Source organism: Scaptodrosophila lebanonensis, unplaced genomic scaffold (genome assembly GCF_003285725.1).
Source record: "Scaptodrosophila lebanonensis strain 11010-0011.00,11010-0021.00 unplaced genomic scaffold, SlebRS2 tig00000061-arrow-pilon, whole genome shotgun sequence".
Classification (NCBI taxonomy): Eukaryota; Metazoa; Arthropoda; class Insecta; order Diptera; family Drosophilidae; genus Scaptodrosophila; species Scaptodrosophila lebanonensis.
Genome location: NW_022060554.1, coordinates 4861284 through 4889016, shown reverse-complemented (window position 1 = coordinate 4889016; position 27733 = coordinate 4861284). Strand labels below are relative to the sequence as shown.

The following is a 27733-nucleotide window of genomic DNA, read 5'->3' as shown; positions in this document are numbered from 1 at the left end:
TGTACATAAAATGTAGGAGCTAGGTACACCAAATTTTATTCCACGATACCTCATATTTGCAATTTTTGCATCATACCTCTAGCTAGTGATTATATGTCCGTATGCCAAGTTTCATTATGATAGACACAATTCCTATATAAATATACACCCTTTACGTGAGCATAATAATATCAAATGAGGTAGAATCGACCAAAACACTTTAGGTCAATTGTTAGACCTTTAATTTTTTAAATAATTTTTAAAATTGTTGGCTAGTTTATGGAAATGGGTACAGAGTTAAGCGCACTCTAGCATTCCTTTCTTGTTTCTTTTTATTTCTATTTTCTATTAGACTAAAACATTCTTTTCTTCTTGTACTCTGTACATGAAATGTACAAGAGTATATTAGGTTTGCACGAGCTGAAAAATGTAACAGGCAGAAGAAGGCGTGGCAGACCCCACAAAGTGTATATATTCTTGATCAGCATGACAAGACGGGCCGATCTATCTCTGTCTGTCCGACTGTCTGTCCGTATGAACACCTGGATCTCAGAGACTATAAGTATTTCCCGGAATTTCGAACTCAAATTTTGCAAATACTCACAGTTAGTGATTATGTGTCCATATGCCAAGTTTCACTTTGATAGACCGATTTAACAAGAAGTTATAGCCATAAATATATTTGCTGCCCAAGCGCTGCCCGCAGCTGGTGCTGACGCTGGTGCTTTGGTTGACTGCAAACATGTTTACACAGACACGAATAGACACGCATAAATGTGCACTTATACACCATTTACATACGTGAGTTCAAATATCAATATCAGGTAAAATCGTTCAAAAAATTTTATTAATCTTAATTTTTATACCCTGTACCCGTAGGGTAAACAGGGTATATTAGGTTTGTGCAAAGTATGTAACATACAGAAGGAAGCATCTCCGACCCCATAAAGTATATATATTCTTGATCAGCATGACGAGACGAGTCGATCTAGACATGTCCGTCCGTCTGTCCGTCCGTCTGGATGAACGCGAGGATCTCAGAAACTATAAAAGCTAGAATAACCAAAGTTGGCATCCAGATTCTCCTAGGTCCGAGTAAGGACGAGTTTATTTTTTTTTTTTTAATTTTCTCCCCCTTCCCCCGCTACAGAATTTCGTCAATAGCGTCCACATTTCAAATGCTACCTAAACCAAACTTTGCACACATAATTTATATACAATTGTCTACTGTTGTTCAAAATTTGATTCAATTCGGTCAATTCTAAGAAAAGTTATTAGCAAAACAAATTCTCGCCAGTACAACCCCCACAAACTGCAGCAACAAGTTCGCTCTTCTTCTTCCTCTTTTTGTTGCTGCTATGGGCGCATATAACTCAGTGACGGAAGTTTACCTGGGTACAGGGTATTACACTGTCGGGCTTGCTCGACTGTAGCGTTCTCTCTTGTTTTAATTTCTATAATTATTCTAAGCATATGTACAGAGTATTTCAAAGTCGGGACACCCGACTTTAGCTTTTTTACTTGTTTTTTCTTGAATCTCATAGATTGTAGATGTAAAAAAAATATATGTTTCGATTGAATAAATAAATACATAATACAACGGTTGCGTTGACTATCTACAGCGATGGTTCTATTTATCTATAAAATTATTCTGTTAGATATAAACAATAATAATGAGCTCCACAATTATGACTGGCCAACTCATATGTTTGTTGCCAACGATTCTGCATCACCCGCATCCCTTGTACTGTGCCTTTATTTCCTTAAACATGCCCATGTAAAAGTCAACACGGTGTGTCCAAAATATACGAGGCGTTTCAGATTTCAAAGTAACATCCAACAGCAGCAGCAACAACAAAACGAGACCCGTACATAGAGCAGTGAACGGAAGCATTGGCAGACTGACTGCATGACCCATTCCCAGACTCAGACTCATTTATGCCTTGCTGATTGATTTTTAGTGGGAAGCGTCGGAATTGCTGGCCGATGCTGCCACCAGGAGCCTGAGGAGATGAACATCTGGTTCACGCAACGTTGCCAGCGACAAAATACAAAATATGCACGATAATTAAAATCGATGCCGATATTTGCCTAAATGCCACATACTCGTACTTACTTACCTACAGACAGGCAGTGGAAAAATAGGTACATAGTATGTATGTATGTATGTACATGCATACATACACTGCCGCTTATGTGAATAGGTTCAAAGAATGCTGCTTGAGTTTCGTCCAATATTTCAGCTTGTACTGCACATACATTTTTATACTCTGTACATGAAATGTACAAGAGTATATTAGGTTTGCGGGAGCTGAAAAATGTAACAGGCAGAAGGAGGCGTGGCAGACCCCACAAAGTATATATATTCTTGATCAGCATGACGAGACGAGTCGATCTAGCCCTGTCTGTCCGTCTGTCCGTCCGTATGAACACCTGGATCTCAGAGACTATAAGAGATAGAGACACCAAATTTTGCACAAAGATGCGTTATGTGTGTATTCTATACGAGTTTGTTTTATTTTTTTGATTTTCCCCCCCACTTCCCCCCTATGGGGGTTTTCCCGATTTTCCATTCGTATAATCGCCTATATCTCGGAGACTATAAGACCTAGGAACACCAAATTTTAGTCCCAGATGCCTTATGTGAATACGCAGAAAATGTATATTTTGGAATTCCCCTCCCTCCCCCCTCTACCCCGCAAATCGTAACTCCCGTAATTCTTGGAATTTCGAACTAAAATTTTGGAAATACCCCCAGTTGGTTATTATGTGTCCGTATGCCAAATTTCATTATGATAGACCGATTTAACAAGAAGTTATAGCCATAAATATATTTGCTGATGCAGCGCTGCTCAAGCGCTGCCCGCGGCTGTTGTTGATGTTGCTGTTTGGTTGACTGCGAAAATGCTTACACAGACACGAATAGATGCGCATAGGCATACATACACTCACACAGACGCAATTGCTATGTAAATGTGCAATTATACACCCTTTACGTGAGTTCGAATACCGAGAGAGGTAAAATCGATCAAATTTTTTTTTTATTTTCTTAATTTTTTTATTTTCTATAATTATTGTAAACATATGTACAGAGTATTTCAAAGCCGGGACACCCGACTTTAGCTTTTTTACTTGTTTATACATACATATATCTCCACTTATGTATGTGTGTAAATATGTATTGCATATTTTTGTGCCAATGTATGTAACAGGCAGAAGGAGGTTGGCAGACCCCAGAAAGTATATATATTCAGTATGAACGCAAGGATCTCAGAAAGTATAAGAGCCAGAATAAACAAATTTGGTACGAGTTTGAGTTTTTTCGATGCACCCCCAATAACCCCTGCTATTTCGAATTCAATTTGGTAATTACATCCAGTTAGTAGCTATGTGTTCGTATGCCAAGTTCCATCATGATACGTCAATTCTGAAGAAAGTAATAGCCATAAATAAAATCGCTGCCCATGCTCTGCCCGCAGCTGTTGTTGTTGTCGCTGCTTTGGGTAAACTTTGTGCTGCATACATACACGCATGTAAACACGCAGAGACATGATCCTGATGTACATCTATGCTTTTGAAATTCTACATGAACGTGTCTCCACTATCGTATATACTTGTATGTATTGAATATTTTGTATTTAATTTAATTAATATATTCTTTTTAATTAATTCAAAAAAACTTTTTTTTTTATTTTTTCCCTTTTTGTGGGAGGTACAGGGTATTTAAGAGTTCAGCTCGCTCGAATTTAGCATTCATTTCTTGTTTTATTTAATTTAATTAAATATGTTTTTAATTAATTACAAAAAATTAAACAAGAAAGGAATGCTAAAGTCGAGCAGGCTCAACTCTTAAATACCCTGTACCACCCCACAAAAAAGTAATTAAATTAATTAATTAATTTAATTTAATTTAATTAAATTAAATTAAATTAAATTAATTAATTAATTTAATTTAGTTAATTAACTAAATTGTTTTAATTAATTAACTAAATTAAATATAAAATATTCCATGCATGCATAGATACATTTACATTTACATCAGAATCGTGCCTTATGCGTGTTTGTGTACTTGTACATATGTATGTATGTATGTGTGCATTGGGCCTGGTTATATGGCTATAACTTTCTTTCCGATCATTCTATCATAATGAAACTTGGTATACGGATATATAATTACTAACCTAATGTGACTACCAAATTTAAGTTCAAAATTCCAAGAATTACGGGAGTTATAGAAAATCGTTAATAGGGTGAGAGTGGGGGGGGGGGGGGGGTGGAGAAAAAATGAACAAACTCGTCCTTTCTCGGGCTCAGGAGAATCTGTATACCAAGTTTGGTTATTCTAGCTCTTATACTTTCGGAGATCCTTGCGTTCATACAGACAGACAGACAGACAGACGGACATGGCTATATCGACTCGGCTTGTCATGCTTGATCAGCATGACAAGCCGAGTCGATATAGCCATGTCCGTCTGTCCGTCTGTCCGTCTGACCGTCTGTCCGTCTGTCTGTCCGTCTGTCTGTCTGTATGAACGCAAGGATCTCCGAAAGTATAAGAGCTAGAATAACCAAACCTGGTATACAGATTCTCCTGAGACCGAGGAAGGACAAGTTTGTTCATTTTTTCTGATCCAACCCCCCACTCCCCCCCTATTACCAATTTTCTATAACTCCCATAATTCTTGGAATTTTAAACTTAAATTTGGTAGTCACATTAGGTTAGTAATTATATATCCGTATACCAAGTTTCATTATGATAGAATGATCAAAAAGAAAGTTATAGCCATATAACAAGGCCCAATGCACACATACATACATATGTACAAGTACACAAACACGCATAAGGCACGATTCTGATGTAAATGTAAATGTATGTATGCATGCATGGAATATTTTATATTTAATTAGTTAATATTTAGTTAATTAATTAAATTAATTTAGTTAATTAATTAAATTAAATTAATTAATTAATTAAATTACTTTTTTGTGGGGTGGTACAGGGTATTTAAGAGTTGAGCCTGCTCGACTTTAGCATTCCTTTCTTGTTTTTGTTGCGGGAGTGAGTACAGACTATTTCACAGTCGGGCTTGCTGGACTGTAGCGTTCTCCCTTATTTCTATTTGAAATTAGAAGTGTTCACCGTTGTTTTTTAGTGAAATGGGTCGCGAAGAAAAATGGATGTCTTTGAAAATGGTCAAATAAAAGGTTACCTCAACTCAGGCATAAATCAGCGCGAAATTGCATTGAAAATTAGAAGAAGTCGAAATGATTGGTAATTTTGTGTGCAATAAAGAATTTTACAGGAAAAATATGAAAGGAGGATCTCCGCATGCGACAACACCACCTGACAGGAAACTAATTCTTAGGACCGCCTCTAATACCAACGTTCTGCGGCCAAAGTCAGGGAATAATGCGGTGTTAGCGCAAGTTTAGCAACTGTAAATCGCGATATTCGGAGTGCCAAGCATTTAAAGAGGTTAAAAATAAAAAGAAACCACCTCTCAATGACACACGTAAGGCCTACGATGTGCCAGAAATCAGATGATCTGGAACAAACAATGGCAAAAAGTAGTTTTCCGATGAAAAAAAGTTCAACGTGGATGGACCGGATGGCTGCAACTTCTACTATCATGACCCCCGAAAAGAAGAATGTGTTTTGACTTGAAATCAAAGTTGCGTAGGCGGCTTAATGGTGTGGGGAGCGCTTTCGAACTATGGGACATGTGAGCTTCAGTTTTTGTCAATAAAAATGAATGCAAATGTACAAAACTGTGATTCAAAAGGCATTCCCACATTTTAGAAATGTTTTTTGGCAAATTCCATGGTTATATCAACAAGAAAACGCTCCCATTCATACCGCAAGAGACATTAAACCGTGGATGAAGGACCAAAATGTTGAGATGCTCAATTGGCCATTTATTTTTTTAGTTTTTAAATTACTGAACTTATTCAAATGAGCCAAAATTACTAGACATTTTATGTGTTTTTTGAAAAAATTAAAAAACAGAATTGAAAAAATTATACTTTTTAAATACTTTCTTATACAGATACATATAACTATTTTAGCTTTTGAGAATCGTTAAACCTATTCAGTTGATCGGCAGTGTATGTATACATATAAGTAGTATATATTTATGTATGTATGTATATGCAGAGGTGTGTCAGACTAAATGCACACTGATAGTTGATTTAGTAGGTTGTTGTTGCTGTTTCTGTTGCCGGTATTGTTGTTGTTTTTGCCGCATCTGCCGCCTGCATTTGCGAGTGCAATCACCGATCAATCAACGATCAAAGTTCATAAAGCAGCAGGCTGACTAATGGCGGGCACGTCAACAGCATCTCTACAACAACACGAACAGAACAGCGATCTAGTGTACAGTGTGCACATGTGTTCGTGTGTGTATCTGAGAGTGTGTAAGCATACAAATTCATAAAAAATCATGTAATTGCGCCAAGGCGCGAAAAGGGGCAGGAACAGGGACAGGGGCAGGAGCAGGCATCAGCACCAAACTGGAAGCACATACATAAATATTTTGCTTTTATATTTTTTCAGCCGAAGATGCGCACAGGCAGTTCGCATAAAAAGCCAACTACACGCAAACACATACATACAAGTATGTACATACATATGGATGTATGTGTGTATATACATTAGTAAATACATGGCTATGAATGTAGTTGTCTATAAACAAAAAACTGTCCATAAAAAAGCACAGAGCTATAACAGAAAGGCGCAAGCAGGCGGCGGCGGCGACGTCTTCTTCTGCTGTGCCTCAGCGTTGGCGGTCGCGGCAACAACAAGAACAACAACAATGGAGTCGAACCAACACGTTAATGTTTGTTTATTTATTTACACAAAACATTTTAGTGACTTGCAGCGGCCCCATAGTCAGTCAGGAAGTAACTAAAAATCGTTTCTGTCCGAAATTGCAAATGAAAAACAAAATTGGTTTAAATGTAAAAAACTCGTTAATGCATGAATGAACAAAATGGCTACCGTGGGTACAACATTTCTGGGAATAGTTGATGTAAACGCTTGACACTGCGCCTCGCCAGCCCTTCCTCGACTTTCTCGACCCCCCGTTCTCATCCCATCACTATACAGAGAAACCGCAAGCAGGCAACATCTGGCGGCTGCCGCAAAGATTAATTTCTGACAGCGCGGGAGCGTCCCCAAGATGGACTAGTATATGAATATGTACTACCAACATACATACATACATACACACATATGTGCATTTGTGTGCGGGTGCGTGTGTGTGTTTATCGACAAAAACAATTTATATGCGTCGCTGATGGATGCTGATGCCACGCTTTTCACGGTCGCATCATTCATTTGCCATTCGTAGTAATAGAAGACACGAAATTTATATTTTTTGTTCTACTCGAACTCGCTTGAGGGATATAGGATTGTGTCTAGAATTTCACTTTTCACACACAGCGCAGTCAACATCTAGGCTGTAATGCCAGGCGTCAGTGGGTCTCTAATACTAATCATGTGCCAAGCGCGGAGACAGAGACGGAGACATAAAACATCGACAGTGATCACTTGGCTGCACTTGAGATTTTCGAGATTTGCTTGGTCGCTCTTTAGTACTTCATTATAAGCGCACTAACGATGTTGTTTTGATGATCTCGGGACCGAGTTAAAGCCTGCAGTGCCGATGAGGCCACCAGCCAGCCACTTGACAAAATACAACGCTATTCAAGTGTTTCACACAAAAGAGCGTGGCAGGGGCAGGGGCAGGGAGGCAGACAGAGAAGCAGCAACTGCGTAGGAGTTCCTCTTTATAAAATACATATACATACATGTACATATATAATATCTGCATATGTACAAGTATATAAATATGGCCATGCACATGCAGTTTCTTTATATAGAAGCAGCGGTCTGCAAAATATGAGCTGACATTTATGCCTGGCAATGTGTGAAAAAAGCCATTTAATGCTGCTTCTTTTTTCCTTACTTTTTTGGGCATTTTGGCTAGGGATTGGGAATGTCATAAAAATATGGGAGAAGACCAGGGCACAAGTGCTCGTACACACGCTCCCATCGTCAAAAAAATGTCTTCCACACAAGCATTGCTGTGCCGGATTATTATTGGCGGTGATCCTGCACTTAATTTAGATTTATTCCCAAATGTATATCAAATCAACCATTTCAACAAAGGGACAAATAATATACATTTCCGAAAATTGTAATACGCTGGTTAATGGAATCTGACAAATAAACACGGTGTACCCACTTCCACTAAAAACATAATAATTATATAGGTAATAATTATATATGTATATAGTAGTTAATGTACATCTTCAATAACACTGAAAAATTATAAAACTGAGCCAAAGCAGCTCCTCAAACAACAGCTGCGGGCAAAGCGTTGGCAGAGATTACATTTATGGCAATATCTTTCCTAAAAATTTATTTGTCGAATTTGGAAATACGACAAAACCAAAATTCATAACAGTACCTTTTGTATGCCAATTGTCCGGATAAAATGTAAGGATATTTACTATTTAATTCAATTTATAATAATCACATTTCGTTCCTATATGGACATCTTTATACAAATACATAAAAAAGTTTTAACATCATAAAAAAATAAAAGATAAAATTGGAAATAACAAAATCATTTACGTCTATTTAAAAATTTTATGAATAATATGAATAATTTGTAACGTCGGTGTTTTTATTTTGTCATGGAAATGATTGGTTCATTCATCTTACAAAGACGTCATAGATCGTTTAAGTCGTGCTAGCCCGACTCTTGAATACCTGTCTCTTTCCCCATACATTTACATATTTAACTAAAATACAAATTGATTTTGATTAAATTAGAAAAAACTTATAAATTTCTTTGGCGCATATATAAGTCACGTCAGTGAAGACTAATTCACACGGCGTAACTATAAAAGGATCGCAATTTTAAATATAATTTTTAATGGGTTCAGTCCTGTTGGAATTCAAAAATTCATGTAATCAGTTCATTCATTAAATGTTTTGTTTGGAACCTGATGTCAGATCTTACCTTTTTCACATACTTTAGTTTATTACTAGTCTTAGCTTATTATTTTTTAATTCTGAATGGTTTGAAGTGCAAAGTTTTTAATAACACTTTGTCATGAATACTTTAATAATTTACTTTATGCATGTATTATTTAATTTCGATTGTCTTGACGCCCAAAATGTTTCGTAAGCCCAATTAACCCCGTTTCACAATAGTATGCTTAGACTTGCTCTAGACTCTTGTCTAAAGCCAAAGCCGAGCAGTTTAGCATACTCATGCTAAACAACGGACTGTATTTGTGGACAGCACACACACACACACTACATTAACTCACGCGAGGCACATTCAAAAAGTGTCTGGCCTCAAAATGTAACTTAAACTCCGATTGAATGTTCATTCACTTAATTTTCCGACTTCTGCGTAATATAATAATTCGAAGCACAGACCGCCAGTTTGGATTTGATCACGGATTTTTTTTTACTTATCAATTTATTAATTTTTTACTAAATTCATGCGTTTTTATTTGTATAATTTATTGTGTTTAAAGAATTGGATGTTCCTAAAATTCAAGACCGCATTACCGACTATCCAAAATAGAAATATTTCATATCAACTTCCTAAGTCTTCGTGTTAGTAGTATTGAAGTGCTGAGTTCATATAATAATAATGCTGGACTCAATTGATTGTTTTATCGAATAAAGTACGAATATTATGGCCTTTCTCACAAAGAGTTGTCTGTTAACAGTATCGTTAAGATAATAAAATTAAAAGTGAATCGTCTTGTTGACAGAGTGGTTCAGATAGCTTCGAAAATGGATCTGCTAATAAATAAACTAATTTATAAAATGAGTTTGAATTTTAAATTTAACAAAAAATAATTATTTTGTGGATAAAATTTGTAAAGTATAACTCAAATAAATAAACATTATTTTGTAATTTAAAACAAAAACTCCTTTTATGATTACACTCTCTGATAAAATTGAATCTAAAAAGAAACTTCAGGCACCCGCCCCTCACATGTTTAACTTGACATGGCTTGATTTGGAATTGCCATTGGAAGTTTTTCCAGCTGCCGAGTTCATTGGGGCAGCACGGACAACGTAACGCGTCAGTGTTCAATTCTATGCGAATGGGTGTTTGTGTGTGTGCACGCGAATGTGTGCCTTTAAACCGCAAAGAAAGATGGACTGACTCACAAGCAAAAACACGTGTTTTGAATTAATACAGCACCCCCGCGCCGTCCCTGCTCTACATGATCATTAACGCGACGCGTCGGCACATTTCTAATGTAAAGATGTAAATACTTGCTGTTGCATTTGGATGAGAAAAATTCTTCCGCTGCGCTTTCAATGGCGACATTGTCTGCGCACATTTTTAGGTGCCTGCTTATAACACTAGAATTTGAGTTTGAATGTTGAAATGTTTACAGTTGCAAATAAGTAAATAGCGGACAAAAGCAAAGTACATGAAAGAAGAAAGAAAAATTGCATGCGGCCCGTTCACGTGCTTGCAAATTAATTGCAAATAACGCACACAAAACAATTGTTATGCAGCTTTCAATCAAACGAGGCAATCAAATGTAACACATGGGCAGGTGAGTGTGTATGTGTGTCTGTGCCGACTGCGCTTCGTGAGTCTTCAACCTGTTGCCGAGCACGATGACGATGTTGACGCTGCGGCCGACACCGACACCGACGCCAACGCTGACATCAACGTCCACGTCGACGTCGTACCGGCAACACAGACTTGGCTCCAAAGCCTTTAGCTGCTCTGGCTATGGGTCTTTGGCGCAGTATTCGTCGAGCCACGCTACTGGCCTAAAGTCACGCCAAGTAGTACATTCCGAGCTCAAAAACTTTGAATGTGGAAGTGCCGTGGCGAACGTAACTGTAATTGCGAGTTGGAGTGGAAATTACGAGTAAATGGGAAAAAGTTCTAGGTGTGTGTGTGTGTGTGAGTGCGTGTGTGAGGAGGGGTGCCCTAAGAAATGGAAACTTAGCCAGCTCTCGCCTAACATGGCTTAGAGCAGCGACAAGCTACCACAATAAAATTAAAAGTGCAAAAAATTAATTAAAAATAACTCCACACATCCGTGGAAAAAACAAAAGAAGTCAGTGAAAGTGATGCCGCGGCTATACAATTATTATTATTGTTGTTGTTGTTATTGTTGCCATTGTTGATGAGCTGATGAGCTGCCTCAGTGTTTTGTTAATGATGCTGCGACCGTGTATGATGTTGGATTTTCTGCTGCAACAACAACAGCAAACACAATCCCAAAAGACAAGCGACCCAGTGTTTATGAATAAATAAAATATTTTTACAAATTTTAAAACCACAGCAAGGCCAACAAAAAAAGAAGTTTATACGATGTAGTTTTCATGTTTAAGGCCAACAGCAACTTATCGACTTACCTTCACCTGTTACTTAAATTCAGAACTAGCTTGCATTTATGTATGTATATATTCTTAACTTATGCAAAAGAACAATTCAAAAGTTATTAACTTCCAAATCGTAAAAAGCAACAAAAAACAATGTTCACGCACGATGAGCTTTGTCGTGCCATTAAAAATGTTAAATAACAACTTAGTGTATTAGCGACAAATACAAGTACTATGTATATATCTTCTTACATGCGATGTTTATGGTACAACAATTTTGTTGTAACTTACAAGTTGTAAGCTCACAAGCTTGCGAGACATAACGTATGAGTTTCAAATGCAATTTTTCATAAACTATTTAGATAATTATTTACAACACAATTCCAATTGCACTTGCAGTTTAACGAGTTAAGTTAATTTTTGTTTTATAAAGTAAATATTCATCAAGTCAATTTATAAACTATTTAGATAATTATTAACAACACAATTCCAATTGCACTTGCAGTTTAACAAGTTAAGTTGATTTTTCATATTCAAGTCAATATTCCGCACAATTTCAGTAAGGAAAATTCATATTTCCAAATACGAATTCCATTTTTTTATTTGATTTTTTCTCTTCTTGGAATTGTTACACTTGGAATCTGAGTAACACATACGAGTAAATTAGATAAATAAGCGAAAAGAAATGGAATAAGAACGAAAAACTTGCTTGCTGTTGTTGGATGATAACTCCAATTCTATATTAAATACAGAACAGGAATTTATAGATTCTAGCATATTTGTAAATATTGAATTAAATTGAGAGCCTGTCCCCAACCAAACTTACTTCTGCATGTTACATACTTTGCACAAACCTAATATACCCTTTTTCCCTACAGGTACAGGGTATACAAATTTCAAAATCAGGCAAAGTAAATGATTCAGTTAATATGTATAACATTGCTAACTCCTCGCGTACATAATGTTTCAAAACAGCGTCATCTCATACAAATACAGTAAAATAATGCAATATAGTGGAAGATTTATAAAATATTAGGAAATACCCAAGCTATACTCATAAATACGTGAACGAATTGAAGTGCATCTGTGTGCCAGTTAAACCCTTAATACCAAGTGCACATTCCCAGCTATGTTGCGTTCATAAACATAATGACAGCCACAATCCCTTTCCAACTCACCTTGAGCTCAAAGCACCAAAAACACAAAAGCCGCCACATCAGTTAAAAGTCGTCAACCACCAGGCAACAATCAACATATAGCCCAACGTCCAATAAGCAGCAGCCACAAAAGCAATTTTTCTTTTTGTCACCTTATTACAATTGCTCGCTCACGCTTAATTATCTTTAATTTCGTTTTGAAAGTAACAACAACAGCCTCCAAGTGTCTAAGTCGGCCGACGCGCACTGTTAATGTTAACATAGCAGAAGCTGTAAGCGCATTGTTCACCAATAACAGAGGAGTTTGCCACTACAAAATGAGCGGCAGCGACGCTACCCGCGGTTCTACGGCCTTGAACTCCGCACAGGTATTGTATATAATACATACGAGTATATTTAACATTTTTGTTAAGCTTGATTTAGTCGAATTTAGCGTTATATAAAAATAAAAACCAAAATCGTCGCTGCCTGTACAACCAAAACATGAAACCAGTTTGGTTTTTATGTTCGATGGCTGACTAGCTGCGGGCTTCTGTTGTGCGTAGTATTTCAGCCTTTTGTGTTTTTATCTTTTATTTATACGATTTTTTTACTTACACACTAGCCCAGTCATATCGGGCGGATATAATATGCAGCTAGTTAGCCAGTAGGTGCATTTTTTAGCATCGGATCTTTTTGTCATCGTTGCTTGATTGCGTTTTTACGACAGGCCAGTGTCAAAAGTCAAGCGCATGGCGCAGGCCAATTATTTTTGCACGTAATTTATAACGCTCGAAGGTCGTGAGCTCGTTTGTATACAAATACATATGGTGCATACATATGTATGTATTTATGTACATATATACTATATATAAAATTCGGCGAAAGCTCTACAGAATTTTTGGATGCTCGACGATACATACATACTCGACCAAACTCGAATCCCATAATTTTGTTTTGAATGTGTCATCATTTAGCTTAAAAATATTACCAACTGGTGTTGTACTGGCATTCGATAATTCTTAATTATTGACGTGATAAGAAGCGGATACTGAAGAACAAATATGATCTTGGCGATTTGCTGGTCCGATTTTAAAAAACCGTGTACTCAACTTATTAGATATAATAAATAAGACATCAATACAAAAGATAAAATACAAAAATATATACATATTTCCATCGAGTTTGTGTCTATAGCTTTGTGTACCAATACTTGAAAAAAAGCAACAGAGCCTGCACAATAACCTTGATAGACTTGACATTAGAACAAATAACCAACAAATGTCTTAGATTAACAAATTGCCATGAATTGAGAATGCAAATGCATAACTGTTATTGTGTTTGATATTCGTTGATTTTTTAAAATGTTGTTATACTCTGTACATGAAATGTACAAGAGTATATTAGGTTTGCGCCAGCTGAAAAATGTAACAGGCAGAAGGAGGCGTGGCAGACCCCACAAAGTATATATATTCTTGATCAGCATGACAAGACGAGTCGATTTAGCCCTGCCTGTCCGTCTGTCCGTCCGTCCGTCCGTATGATCACCTAGATCTCAGAGACTATAAGAGATAGAGACACCAAAGATGCCTTATGTGTGTACGCTATACGAGTTTGTTTTATTTTTTTGATTTTCCCCCCCACTTCCCCCCTATGGGGGTTTTCCCGATTTTCCATTCGTATAATCGCCTATATCTCGGAGACTATAAGACCTAGGAACACCAAATTTTAGTCCCTTTAGTGCCTTGTGTGAATACGCAGAAAATGTATATTTTGGAATTTCCCTCCCTCCCCCCTCTACCCCACAAATCGTAACTCCCGTAATTCTTGGAATTTCGAACTAAAATTTTGGAAATACACCCAGTTAGTTATTATGTGTTCGTATGCTAAGTTTCACTATGATAGACCGATTTAACAAGAAGTTATAGCCATAAATATATTTGCTGCTGCAGCGCTGCTCAAGCGCTGCCCGCGGCTGTTGTTGATGTTGCTGTTTGGTTGACTGCGAAAATGCTTGCACAGACACGAATAGATGCGCATAGGCATACATACACTCACACAGACGCAATTGCTATGTAAATGTGCAATTATAAACCCTTTACGTGAGTTCGAATACCGAGAGAGGTAAAATCGATCAAATTGTTTTTTTATTTTCTTAATTTGTTTTATTTTCTACAATTATTGTAAACATATGTACAGAGTATTTCAAAGTCGGGACACCCGACTTTAGCTTTTTTACTTGTTTTTTTCTATAATTATTATTGTAAGCATATGTACAGAGTATTTCAAAGTCGGGACACCCGACTTTAGCTTTTTTACTTGTTTTATTTTTAGTAACGTATTCACAACAAAGTATTTTATGATTGCTAACCTAAGTTATAATTACCAAGCTGATATTGTTGCCTTTATGTATGTATGTAAGTAATGTACGTAAATACGAACTATAGGTTGCCCTGTATTGTCTGTATAACCAGGTAATTGTATTTATAGGAATTTTTGCAAGTACTTACATGTGGATTTTAATTACTTGTAATTCATTATTTTAATTATTATTATTGGAAAGATTATTTGATAGTTTAAAAACAGAATTTTCTAGCATGATTCAACACAGTTGCTCCTAGGTAGCAATTTCCAGTCAAGAACGCAGTTTCACTAAATTTATAAAATTTGTGCGTAAGCTGTCCGAGCATAGGTACACTGATAAAAAACAAGATAGAACGCTACAGTTGAGCAAGCCCGACAGTGTAATACCCTGTACCCAGGTAAACTTCCGTCACTGAGTTATATGCGCCCATAGCAGCAGCAAAAAGAGGAAGAAGAAGAGCGAACTTGTTGCAGTTTGTGGGGGTTGTACTGGCGAAAATTTGTTTGCTAATAACTTTTCTTAGAATTGACCAAACTGAATAAATTTTAAACAGCAGTAGATAATTATAAATAAATTATGTGTGCAAAGTTATGTTTAGGTAGCATTTGAAATGTGGACGCTATTGACAAAATTCTGTAGCGGGGGAAGGGGGGGAAATTTCAAAAAATGAAATAAACTCGTCCTCTCTCGGAGCTAGGAAAATCTGGATGCCAACTTTGGTTATTCTAGCTTTTATAGTTTCTGAGATCCTTGCGTTCATCCAGACGGACGGACAGACGGACAGACGGACGGACGGACATGTCTAGATCGATTTCTCTCGTCATGCTGATTCAGAATATATATAGATGCTTCTTTCTGCATGTTACATACTTTGCACAAACCTAATATACCCTTTTTACCCTACGGGTACAGGGTATAATATTAAATTTAAAGTATGACTATATTAAATCACAATGTGGAGACGCCAGTGGCTTATTTTTTATAATTATAAAATATTTTTTATTTTTTTGTTACGCTACTGTTTTTTGTTTTAACTCTTTTCAATATTGACATTATCATGATGCATATTTTATTTCTATATAAATTTTGTTTTCTATAGAACCACCATTTTTAGCAGAAAGTAATTTTAAAGTTCTTTTGTTATTATGAATTAATTTTTTTTATGCCTTTTAGTACAGATATAGTTTAGATAAATATTAATATTAAAAGTGAGAAGCAGCTGATTGATTAACACTTACTTAACACATACCTAACGACCATATGACCATATCTGTATGCCAATCGGTTACACTTTTTATTTATACCACACAACCGCTGAAAACCGACTTGAGAAATTTAATATATTTCTAGTATATTTAAATCGACTACAAAAAACTTCAAATTAAAGTTCAGAAAAATAGTATAATTTACTATGGAATATAGTAAATTTAACTATTTCTTTTTGAAGCGTGTGTATATTAATATTTAATATGGTTCAACATTAAATTGAATATAACACACTTTATTTAACGAAGTTTTACACTTTGTTTTGAATTTTATTCATATAGTATTAAAATCACTAATTGAATATGTTTTTAGTAAAATTTACGATGTTTTTATTTGATTTGAATATGAAATAGATGAACATTAAACTTAATATGAAAATATTCATCCGTACTATGCAACTTTTTTATCAGTGTAGGTATATACCTAAATATTCGATCCGGTACCCTTAGATCAAGCTTTGAAAGTTCAAAAAAGATAGGAATAGTATTTATAAGTATTGTATTTCTCTAAAGTAGATGCTCAAATAGTTTGCTTACAAACCTGACGAAACTCACAAACAAGATGCAAACAAACATTATTTCATTAAATCTTAAAAGAATTCTATACTAAAATATAATTTCTTCTACATTGATATTTATTATCTGTTCGTCGAGAACATTTAGTATATCGAATTGCCATTTTTGATTCAAACTAAAGAAAATTAAAAATAAACGAAATGGATGCATTCTATGAATTAGAATTAAAGATTTAATTTAGTTCTGTCACAGACTGGCTTGCATATTGACAATTATATTATTATGTATGTTATTATATTATCCACTAACGTCTGCCTCTGCTTCGCACGGGCATTTTTACAAAAATTTTACAAATTATACCTTTTATAACACACACACACACTTAACACACACCCTTCTTTTTGCTATGAGTTACTAAGAAGGAGTGAAATTTATTTTGGATATTATTATTTTAATGATTTTTTGTTCGTTTTTAGATTTTTTTTGTTATTCTTTATTAGGTCAGAGGTTCTCTGTAAAAGATATTTGATGTTTTATTTTGTGGTAGCAAAATAAATTGATTTTCAGGAGCTATGACCCGTGATAGGTCAACATACCGTAAAACATTGCTTTGGTATGTCGATCCCTACTAATTCGAAGGCTTGGCCTTGGAACTACCGGAAATTGAAGCCATATAAATGATCAAATGGGATCATCGGTATCCTTGGTATCCTCGTTATATGAGCTAGTTGAACAGTTGCTGGGCCGTTGATAATAGTTGCTACACTTAAATTGTCCTGCAATTCCTTAATAAGCAACCTCGTCCCATTGCACATGCTTGGAAGGCTTTATTCTCAAAAGCATGATTGCAATTCCGAATTTTACCGTCAATTCATGTGGCAGCAGTCCAGAAGGGCTTAGTGAATTTAAATGTCTTCAATATTAGTCACGGTGTCGATCGATTTGTAATTTTTTATTTGGCTGGGGGCTTTTGAATAATATTGCCTTAATATTTAAAATGACAATGTTTCGAGGATGATTATGAACTAACAGCATGCTATAAGGTAATTTTTGAAGGTAATTTTTTTACGCCTTTGGTTACATTATTGGCGTTTTAGTAAGGATTCCATTCTTTTTTGTAAATATAATATAGCCCATATTCACCGTCGATAGTGTAGCTTTCCAACAGTGAAAGAATCCATTGAATCGGTCCAGTAGATTCGGAGCCTTTTCAATTCAAACAAACAAACAATCAAATCTTTCCGCTTTATAATATTAGTATAGATATACAGTATACATAGTATGAATTTGGAATCAATAGCAATAGCTACATAGAATTGTGCATGTTAAGTGCGATAATACCGAAATAATTTTCGCGGAGTTGATTTTGTTTTCCCAATTTTTATAGTAAGTATGTCATATTTTTTGCACAATTTTGTTGGTCATATTGCGGGCTGCGTACGGAAGAGGTGATCGGCAAAATAAAATCTTAAGCAGCAATGGGGAATACCCGTGTGTGTATAGAGTACTCCTATATCTTGAAGCTCTTAAAACTGCTCTTCAACCTTTGCACATTGCCGGGAACCTGTTTTGCTCAATATTTTGTAAATCAAAGCAGTAGGAGCTCTATGTTTCATTGTCAAAAGGGGGCAGAGAAATAACTCTTGGCCCAAAAAAACCATTCCACCAGCAAACATTCAACTAATCAAACTCCGTATACAAATAACCATTAAATCAAAGAGAGAAAATCTAGCAAATATTGACCTACCATGATGACAGGCACCGACAATGAGCCGCTGCTTGAAGACGGGGGCATTGCGTCTAGTCGTGAGTTTCGGCTGACAGTATGGCACAAGGTAGATGGGCCATCACACAACCTATACGACTAATAATGGTAACCAGCATTCATCTTACCGTACAGGTATTGTTCTTTATGCTCGGCCTAATCTCGGCTCTCACCATTTGCGTGCTCATACGCTTGTCCAACAAGTTGGCAGCCGATGCGGAGCACAGAGCGCTGATGCACTTCAAAGAGATTTCTGGGCACAATGGTGGCAGGTTTAGCAATTAGCAAGTGTTGCAGTTATCGGTGGCCTGCCTAGTTATATGTATGTTTTCAGATGTTATACCTTTTGCAAAATTTGCTTAAATAAAGTGTTAAGTGCTTATGCCGACAAACAATACGGAAATAGTAAGGTGCAATTAACAAGCAGATATTGACCTCAAAGCTGGCGTAGATAGCCTTATAATTTAATTACTTATATGCTTCAAAGTTAGCTTTATAATAGCTTTATTATAAGTTGGAATGAAACGCCTAGCTTCAATCCAAGTTCTGCAACACGTTATCGATTGTTGAAACAGTTGACGTACTGGAATAGAGTTACATATGTACTTGTATGTACCTCCTTGTTATAAGTATTTGTACTAAAATACCAAACATGTAGTAAACCTAAGAAAGAATGTTATATAATTGTTATACCCTGTACCCAAAGGGTACAAGGGTATATTAGTTTTGTGCGAGTGCACATGGAACACACAGAAGGAGGCTTGGTAGACCCCACAAAGTATATATATTCTTGATCAGCATGACAAGCCGAATCGATATAGCCATGTCCGTCTGTACGTCTGTCTGTCTGTCCGTCTGTCTGTCTGTCCGTCTGTCTGTCCGTCTGTCTGTCTGTATGAACGCAAGGATCTCCGAAAGTATAAGAGCTAGAAAAACCAAACTTGGTATACAGATTCTCCTGAGACCGAGAAAGGACGAGTTTGTTCATTTTTTCTGATCCACCCCCCCCCCCACTCCCCCCCTATTAACGATTTTCTATAACTCCCGTAATTCTTGGAATTTTAAACTAAAATTTGGTAGACACATCCAGTTAGTAATTATATATCCAACCTATATATATGATAGGTTGTGTACATGCATGGAATATTTTATATTTAATTTAGTTAATTAATTAAATTAATTTAGTTAATTAATTTAATTAAATTAAATTCATTAATTAATTTAAATAATATAATTTATTTTTTGTGGGGTGGTACAGGGTATTTGAGAGTTGAGCCTGCTCGACTTTAGCATTCCTTTCTTGTTTTAAGTATCTTTGTCACTGCACTGCTTGTTCAATTTCGAAGTACGGTTACAAAAGTAATGTTTTAAATCAACAAATTTATAAAATATCGAAAATAGTTGTGAATCAATATTAAATGAAAAACCCAAGTTTTTACAATATTTGGACATTCGGACCTATCAAAGCCGACTCATACCCATCTCTATTGCGACACTGCATATACCTTTCCATTGCACTGGATGGTATACAAAAATATAAGAATCAGAATCTTAAGAGGCAAAATGCAAAACAAACGTTTTAACCACCAAAACATATCCAATAATGACTCCGACTAATTGGGCATTTTTACACCCTGTACCCGAAGGTTGAAAAGGGTATATTAGGTAAGGTATGTAAGAACAAGGCATCTCCGAACCCATAAAGTATACATATACTTATATTCTTAGTCAGCATGACGAGACGAATTGAACTATGTCCGTCTGTCGGGATGAAAGCCTAGATTTCGGAGACGGTTGAGCCCGCATTTACCAAACTTGGCATGCTGACCATTCTAATATTCATGCACACATAATCAATAGACAATTATCTTCTTTTGTTTCAAATTTCATCAAAATCGATTGATTCTAAGAAAAGTTATTAGCGAAGCAATTTAACTCCAGTTCTTCTTTTTGCTCTACTATGGGTTATATATATATATATATATATATATATATATATATATATATATATATATATATATATATATATGTATGTATATATATATATATATATATATATATATATATATATATATATATATATATATATATATATATATATATATATATATATATATGTATATATTTTTTTAGCAAATTTAAATTGAGTGTTTTATTAGCTGCCACTCTCGTCTTACGAAATCAAAACACAAAACATTTTTGGCTTGTGAGACGAATGTGTCATATGCAAAATCATAATATTAATTAGGATTTGTAACTTTGTAACCCGTCCTTAATATTTTATAGCCCGATGCGAACAATGTACAGATCACCGTCGATTCCCCGCCTTCCAACAAAAAAAGTAAAAGCAACTTGCGACGATACCTTCAGTTGCTGCTCGTACCCATCCTGGGCGCGGGAACTGCTCTGCTTTGGTACTATCATGGAATCTGGTTCGGACTTGCTGCTCTCTACGTGAGTCTCAGTGCTCTGCTACTCGTTCGACCCGGCTGGCGTTGGTTCTACATAGCAGCGGTGACGTCGCGACGTGATACCACGTAAGTACCTCCAGGTCGATGCACTGCCGCGTACGTGGCTAGCGAGTCAGCTTGCTGACCAGTGCACTCAGAAAACAATATTTTGGAAATTGACAATATGTACTATAGTAAAAATCAGGTAAAGAAGCTAAAGTCGGGTGGCCCGACTTTGAAATACTCTGTACATCTCGGAGACTATAAGACCTAGGGACACCAAATTTTAGTCCAAGATGCCTTTTGTGAATACGCAGAAAATGTGTATTTTGGAACTTCCCTCCCTCCCCCTCTCCCCCGCAAATCGTAACTCTTGGAATTTCGAACTCTAATTTTGCAAATACCCCCAGTTACTTCTTATGTGTCCGTATGCCAAGTTTCACTATGATAGAAGGATTTAACACGAAGTTATAGCCATAAATAAAATTGCTGCCCAAGCTCTGCCCATGAGCTGCCCGCAGCTGTTGTTGATGCTGGTGCTTTGGTTGACTGCAACCATGTGCAAAGGGTGAAAGGCTATACTAGTTTTGTGCGCATGTATGTAACACACAGAAGGAGGCGTGGCAGACCCCACAAAGTATATATGTATATTCTTGATCAGGGTGACAAGCCGAGTCGATATAGCCATGTCCGTCTGTCTGTCTGTCCGTCTGTCTGTATGAGCGCAAGGATCTCAGTAAGTACAAGAGCTAGGATAACCAAAATTGGTATCAAGGTTCCTATAAGCCCTAGGCAGATCGAGTTTGTTTATTTTTTCTGATACACCTCCCAACTCCCCCCTATTAACGATTTTCTCTAACTTCCCGTAATTTCGAACTAAAATTCTGGAAATACCCCCAGTTGGTTATTATGTGTCCGTGTGCCAAGTTTCACTATGATAGACCGATTTAACAAGAAGTTATAGCCAAAAATGTATTTGCTGCTGCAGCGCTGCTCAAGCGCTGCCCGCGGCTGTTGATGCTGGTGCTTTGGTTGACTGCACACATGTTTACACAGACACGAATAGATGCGCATAGGCATACATACACTCACACAGACGCAATTGCTATGTAGATGTGCAATAATACACCATTTACGTGAGTTCGAATACCGAGAAAGGTAAAATCGATCAAATTTTTATACCCTGTACCCGTAGGGTAAAAAGGGTATATTAGGTTTGTGCAAAGTATGTAACATACAGAAGGAAGCATCTCCGACCCCATAAAATATATATATTCTTGATCAGCATGACGAGAGAAATCGATCTAGACATGTCCGTCCGTCTGTCCGTCTGGATTAACGCGAGGATCTCAGAAACTATAAAAGCTAGAATAACCAAAGTTGGCATCCAGATTCTCCTTGATCCGAGTAAGGACGAGTTTATTTTTTTTTTTTAATTTTCCCCCCCTTCCCCCGCTGCAGAATTTCGTCAATAGCGTCCACATTTCAAATGGTACCTAAACCAAACTTTGCACACATAATTTAAATAATTATCTACTGTTGTTCAAAATTTGATTCAATTCTGTCAATTCTAAGAAAATTTATTAGCGAAACAAATTCTCGCCAGTATAACCCCCCCAAACTGCAGCAACAAGTTCGCTCTTCTTCTTCCTCTTTTTGCTGCTGCTATGGGCGCATATAACTCAGTGACGGAAGTTTACCTGGGTACAGGGTATTACACTGTCGGGCTTGCTCGACTGTAGCGTTCTCTCTTGTTTTTATTTTAATTTTCTTAATTCTTTTATTTTCTATAATTATTGTAAACATATGTACAGAGTATTTCAAAGTCGGGACACCCGACTTTAGCTTATTCACTTGTTTTTACAAAAAACGATGTGTTTGTTGTTTCTGGGGTCAAAAAATGTCTGTAAATGAAAATTTTAAAAACAAGTAATTAATTTTATTAAAGCTTAATGCGACCCCACATTTAGTTGTACTTTATATATTTAAACAAATTTAATACAAAAATCCCCTAATTTGCTTGCATCCCACGAATCACAAAATTGGAGCCAAAAGCGATCATAATTTCAATTCACTAGTTTATTTCAGTGTAACCAAATCAAATACACTTAAAATACAATGTGTAGAACTACATCAATTATAAACTTTGCAAATTTCGCGCTTACGTTGTAAAATAATAGAGTTTAAGCGGTACGTTGCAGATATGCATCTCAGACATACGAAGGGCTAAAAACTGCATTCTTACTGTGTCATCTTTTGAATTTTTACAGTGCACTTGTTGCATACATTCGAGTGCTGAGCTTCGTGAAGAGCCAAGAGCGTAAGAATCTGAATGTGGCCGATATCTTTGAGGCGAATGTGGCCCGTCACGCGGACAAGCTGGCCATCGTGAGCGAGACTCAGCAATGGACATTTCGACAGCTGAACGAGCACGCCAATCGTGTGGCCAACGTTTTCCACAATCATGGGTACAAGAAGGGTGACGTGGTCGGGTTACTGCTAGAAAACCGTACCGAATTCGTCGCCACCTGGCTGGGTCTGGCCAAGATTGGCGTTATCACACCCCTGATCAACACCAATCTGCGCGGTGCTTCGCTGCTGCACAGCATCCAAGTGGGCGAGTGCTCCGCTCTCATCTACGGCGTGGGCTACAGAGTGGCTGTTATGGACATAGCAAAGGACTTGCCTGCGCATGTGGCGCTTTATCAGTTCAACGATGAGCCTGCGACGCCCTCTGAACCCCTGTCCCAGGGTCTAGCTCAACACTTGAATGCATTGCTCGAAGCTGCGCCGAAGGATAAGGTGGCCGCAGGTGCCAGTCGAGCCGACCATCACGACAAACTGGTCTATATCTACACGTCGGGCACTACGGGACTGCCCAAGGCGGCTGTTATCACACATTCGCGGTATGTTTGAAGACGGCGTCTACTATTTAATTTTATATATATTTGATTGAACAATCAATTTAAATCTCAACAATTATAGTAACAAATATCTTATCTACTTAGAAATTTAGATTCAAAAATAAAACAAATTTTTAATTGTTTCCCCTTTTTCAGATACTTTTTCATTGCCGCAGGCATTCATTTCGCCTTAGGCTTCCGCGACAAGGATATCTTTTATACGCCACTGCCGCTTTACCACACGGCCGGCGGCGTTATGAGCATGGGTCAGGCATTACTCTTTGGATCCACGGTAGTCATACGGAAGAAATTCAGCGCCTCCGGATACTTTGCCGACTGCGCCAAGTTCAAGGCCACGGTAAGCAACAAATCAACGATAAAGTTTAGAGATTTGGGTTTTAAGCCTTTAGTATATAAGCATTCCTGGAATACCACTAGGCCGACAAGTTTCCAAAATTGTTTTATTTTTTAAACTGTACGACTATATGAACCTGTTATATATTTTTGATTTTTATAATTTTATTTAATAAGTTTCATTAAAAGAAGAAATTCATTAAAATTTCCTGAAATACCACTAGGCCGACAGCTTTCCAAACATTTTTTTTTTTAAACTGTACGACTATATGAACCTGTTACATATTTTTGATTTGAATAATTTTATTTAATACATTCCATTGAACTCTACAGTCGAGCAAGCCCGACAGTAAAATACCCTGTACTCTCAACAAAAAAATTAATTAATTAATGAATTTAAATATAAAATATTCAACACCTGCATACGTACATAACTGTTTATGCACAATTTCAATAGCATCGAAAAAAAAACTTAAACTCGTACATTCTCGGTCTTAGGATAATCTGAATACCAAGTTTGGTAATTCTAACTCTTGTACCGTCTGAGATCCTTGCGCTCATACAGACGGACGGACATGGCTATATCGACTCGGCTTGTCACCCAGATCCAAAATATTTTGTATGGTCTGCCACACCTCCTTCTGCCTGTTACGTGCATTCGCACAAAACTAGTATACCCATTCACCATTTGGGTACAGGCATTAATAAATTTCATTAAAATTAATTTAATTAAATAGTAGTGATTACAGAGTATTTAGGAGTTGAGTCCATTAGGGTGGAAAGGACATAATTGGATGTAATTGTCAAGCTCGAGTTAAAAATTCCAATATTTACGGAAGTAATGGAATATCAGTGATGGTTCGTCAGAAAAAACAAAAAATTTGCCTTGGGCATAGGGAAACCCGTATATAATGTTTGGTTATCTTAGCTTTAATACTTCCTGAGATCCGTGTTTCGTAAAAGAATGTTTTTGTGTTCATGTATTGCTTAACCATAAGATATTTAAAGGATATATCCATAATTGCAAATATTAAGCATCTTTACTTTATGCGCTCCACTAACCCTCGCTCTTTTATTACTAGATTGGTCAATACATTGGAGAGATGGCACGATACATATTAGCCACGCCACCGGCCGCCCATGATCGCCAACACCAGGTTCGCATGGTATTTGGAAATGGTTTGCGTCCGCAGATTTGGCCACAGTTCGTAGAGCGCTTCGGTATTAAACATGTTGGAGAGTTCTATGGCGCTACGGAGGGAAACGCAAACATAATGAATAATGACAGTACTGTGGGTGCCATTGGCTTTGTATCTCGTGTTTTGCCACAGATATATCCGATCTCCATTATACGCGCCGATCCCCATACTGGAGAACCATTGCGCAATTCCAAGGGCTTGTGCGACCGGTGCGAGCCAAATGAGACAGGCGTCTTCATTGGAAAAATTGTAAAGGGCAATCCGTGTCGCGCATTCCTTGGCTACGTGGATACAAAAGCTTCTTCTAAGAAGGTTGTACATGATGTTTTTGAAAAGGGCGACATGGCTTTTCTCTCCGGTGATTTGCTTGTTTCCGATGAGCGTGGATATCTGTACTTCAGAGATCGCACTGGTGACACGTTCCGTTGGAAAGGCGAAAATGTTTCAACTAGCGAGGTGGAGGCACAATTGAGTAACTTGGCAGGTTACAAGGACACGATTGTGTATGGTGTCTGCATACCGCAGACCGAGGGTCGTGCTGGCATGGCCGCGATCTACGATCCAGTGCGTGAAGTGGATGTCCAGATACTGGCCAAGCAATTGCAGCAGACGCTGCCCAACTACGCACGTCCCCTGTTTTTACGCTTTCTTCGTAAGATCGATCTGACTGGCACCTTTAAGTTACGCAAAGTTGAGTTGCAACAGCATGGTTACGATCCGGCAACCATAGAGGATGAGCTCTACTACGCGCAGCCAGATGGCAGCTATGCACCGCTTACACAAGAGATTTACGAACGGATACAGCGCAATGAGCTGCGTTTTTGAACATTTTGGATGAGGTATCGACGGCATTTATGGCAGTGCTGAGCTTAGTATTAAAATTACTTTGGAGTCTCATTTATTGTGCTAGTACATACGTATAAAATAAAATAAACTTACAGGCGATAGACGACAGCTCTTCCCAATACCAATTAAAAATGTCTAACAGAAAATACTTTCAGCAATCTCTTGTCTCTTTGTTCTCACGCTCAATCTTTCGCCGGAACATCCTTTGCCAAGTCCGCCCGTTTTTTTTGTTCTACACGTTGCTCCACCTGGTCCAATCTCTCGCTCATAACGTCCAGGGAACTCAGCAGATCCGCCTGTATCTCGCCGTAGCGTTTCATAGCCAGTATTAGGCTTTCCTCGATCAGTTCGCTCTGCTGCGCATACTCGCCGTTGTTCTGCGTAATTTGTTTGAGCTTATCTAAGCACTCGCCAGGTATGCTGCGGAAATATTCAGCACCTAGAGCAGGTTCCAGTTTCTTGATGTGTTGTAGCTGTTCGCTTTGTGTGTGCAACTCGGGCGCAACGGCATTAAGATAGACCTCTTTAGAGCGTACCTGCTGCTGCTCCTCCAAGAAATTAGGATCCAGATATTTTTCGAGCTCTCCAGCCCTGCCCACCATTTTCTGCAGCTGTGTGCGTCCTGTCGTCGCTTCCGTGAGCAAGGCGTTAGCTGAGCAGAGAGAGTCAACAATGTTAACAGTTTTGTGGCCATCACCAGCTTCACTGCCGGGGGGATTTGTTTCCGGAACACCGCCAAGTACCCGCGTTAGCGCATCTATTCGCTTTTCGAGTATATCAAGGGCCTCCATTGAGCAGGAGAATATTTAAAATCTTTTTCACTACGGAATGATGTCAGTGCAATAAGCAGTGTAACCACATGCTGAAGTTGGAAAAATATACCATATGACCTTATAAGCAATATGAAAAATACCCTTGCCATTTCAAAAAATACCTTATAAATACCTTTGTTCCAATTTAAATGAACATATTTGTACATGTTTGGCAAACAAAAAATAACGTTTTCAATATACCATACTCTTAAATTAATAGTTTAAATTTTAAATACAGCAGACTTTTAATTTAATAAACACAACCACAATTTTTAACTAAAACTATTAAAATCGATGGGCTTACGAACTATTTTTGTTATTTAAAAATATAAAATACATACATATATGGCTTGAATTTAGCAAAAACCTCCAAATTTACTCTGTTTAATATAAAACTCCGCTTCATTTTTGGACTTACATATGTATATACATATGTACATCAACTGTATATAGATCAACTCGTGAGAAAATTGGTTCTCAAACAGTTTCGGACACATACATATGCATAATATGCATTGCATATTAAAAAATGTTTATATTGTATAAAAAATTGAACTCCTGAAGCTGATTTTGTTGTTAAAGGGTTTGTCTAACAGTTGTATACAGTTGCTCCAAACAAAATACATATGCACATATGTTTTTCGCCGAAATAAGTTCCGCAAAAAGAGGCCACGGTTCACAGTATTCTCTACTGTTTTCGGCCACCTTATAAATTTCATTTCATAAACAACCAATCTACATTCCAGTGCAATTATAT

At 37.1% G+C, this 27733-nt stretch overlaps 2 protein-coding genes across 4 annotated transcripts; one reads left to right on the top strand and one right to left on the bottom strand.

Annotated features, from left to right (window-relative positions):
* Positions 1 to 10794: 10794 nt before the first annotated feature.
* Positions 10795 to 26224, top strand: LOC115624580 (long-chain fatty acid transport protein 4). Of its 3 annotated transcripts, XM_030519316.1 has the most exons (6): positions 10795 to 10926; positions 12727 to 12890; positions 20699 to 20949; positions 23133 to 23768; positions 23922 to 24123; positions 25202 to 26224. In XM_030519316.1, the coding sequence occupies exons 2-6, from the start codon at positions 12840 to 12842 to the stop codon at positions 26141 to 26143; spliced, it is 2082 nt and encodes a 693-aa protein (XP_030375176.1). In that variant the 5' UTR covers positions 10795 to 10926; positions 12727 to 12839; the 3' UTR covers positions 26144 to 26224. The 3 variants fall into 3 exon arrangements, with proteins under 3 accessions (XP_030375176.1, XP_030375178.1, XP_030375177.1); XM_030519318.1 differs by lacking the exons at positions 10795 to 10926; positions 12727 to 12890 and adding an exon at positions 18211 to 18482 and having other exon boundaries at positions 20720 to 20949; XM_030519317.1 differs by lacking the exons at positions 10795 to 10926; positions 12727 to 12890; positions 20699 to 20949; ... (1 more) ...; positions 23922 to 24123; positions 25202 to 26224 and adding exons at positions 18222 to 18482; positions 18548 to 18815.
* LOC115624582 lies at positions 26200 to 26999 on the bottom strand. The gene has a single exon (XM_030519319.1). The coding sequence runs from the start codon at positions 26953 to 26955 to the stop codon at positions 26347 to 26349; it is 609 nt and encodes a 202-aa protein (XP_030375179.1). The 5' UTR covers positions 26956 to 26999; the 3' UTR covers positions 26200 to 26346.
* Between the last annotated feature and the right edge of the window lie 734 nt (positions 27000 to 27733).